Below are 532 nucleotides of genomic sequence, written 5' to 3' on the forward strand. Positions count from 1 at the left end.
CTGCGAGGAAAGTAGACCCGGCGACGGTTATACGTGTCCTTCCTCTTTAATAACAATAACCTGCGAGGAAAGTAGACCTGGCGACGGTTATACGCGTCCTTCCTCTTTAATAACAGCAACCTGCCATACTAGGGCTGTAGGATACGAGGAAAGTAGACCCAGCAACGGCTATATGTATCCTTGCTCTTTAATAACATCAACCTGCAATACTAGGGCTGCAGGATACGAGGAAAGTAGACCCGGCAACGGTTATATTTGTCCTTCCTCTTTAATAACAGCAACCTGCGAGGAAAGTAGACCCAACAACGGTAATATGTATCCTTCCTCTTTAATAACAGCAACCTGCGAGGAAAGTAGACCCAACAACGGTAATATGTATCCTTCCTCTTTGCAGTTTACCCGGAGCGGGGAGCGTGTCGGAGGCGCTGGGTCCCAGAGCCGCATCACGCGCTGGTCTCGACGCCAGCGGAGCGAAGCCCAAACTCAGCTGCCCGAAGGACAACTGGCACGGGTATGTTGGGGGGGGGGGGGG

At 51.9% G+C, this 532-nt stretch overlaps 1 protein-coding gene across 1 annotated transcript in view; it reads left to right on the plus strand.

Annotated features, from left to right (window-relative positions):
* The window catches only part of oser1 (oxidative stress responsive serine-rich 1), a 2,743-nt gene that overhangs the window by 163 nt on the left and 2,048 nt on the right, over positions 1-532 (plus strand). The window contains exon 2 of the mRNA XM_034869441.1: positions 339-511. Coding sequence (XP_034725332.1) covers positions 339-511 — 173 coding nt within the window. The remainder of the gene's footprint in view (positions 1-338; positions 512-532) is intronic.

The sequence above is a fragment of the Etheostoma cragini genome, chromosome 4 (genome assembly GCF_013103735.1).
Source record: "Etheostoma cragini isolate CJK2018 chromosome 4, CSU_Ecrag_1.0, whole genome shotgun sequence".
NCBI lineage: Eukaryota > Metazoa > Chordata > Actinopteri > Perciformes > Percidae > Etheostoma > Etheostoma cragini.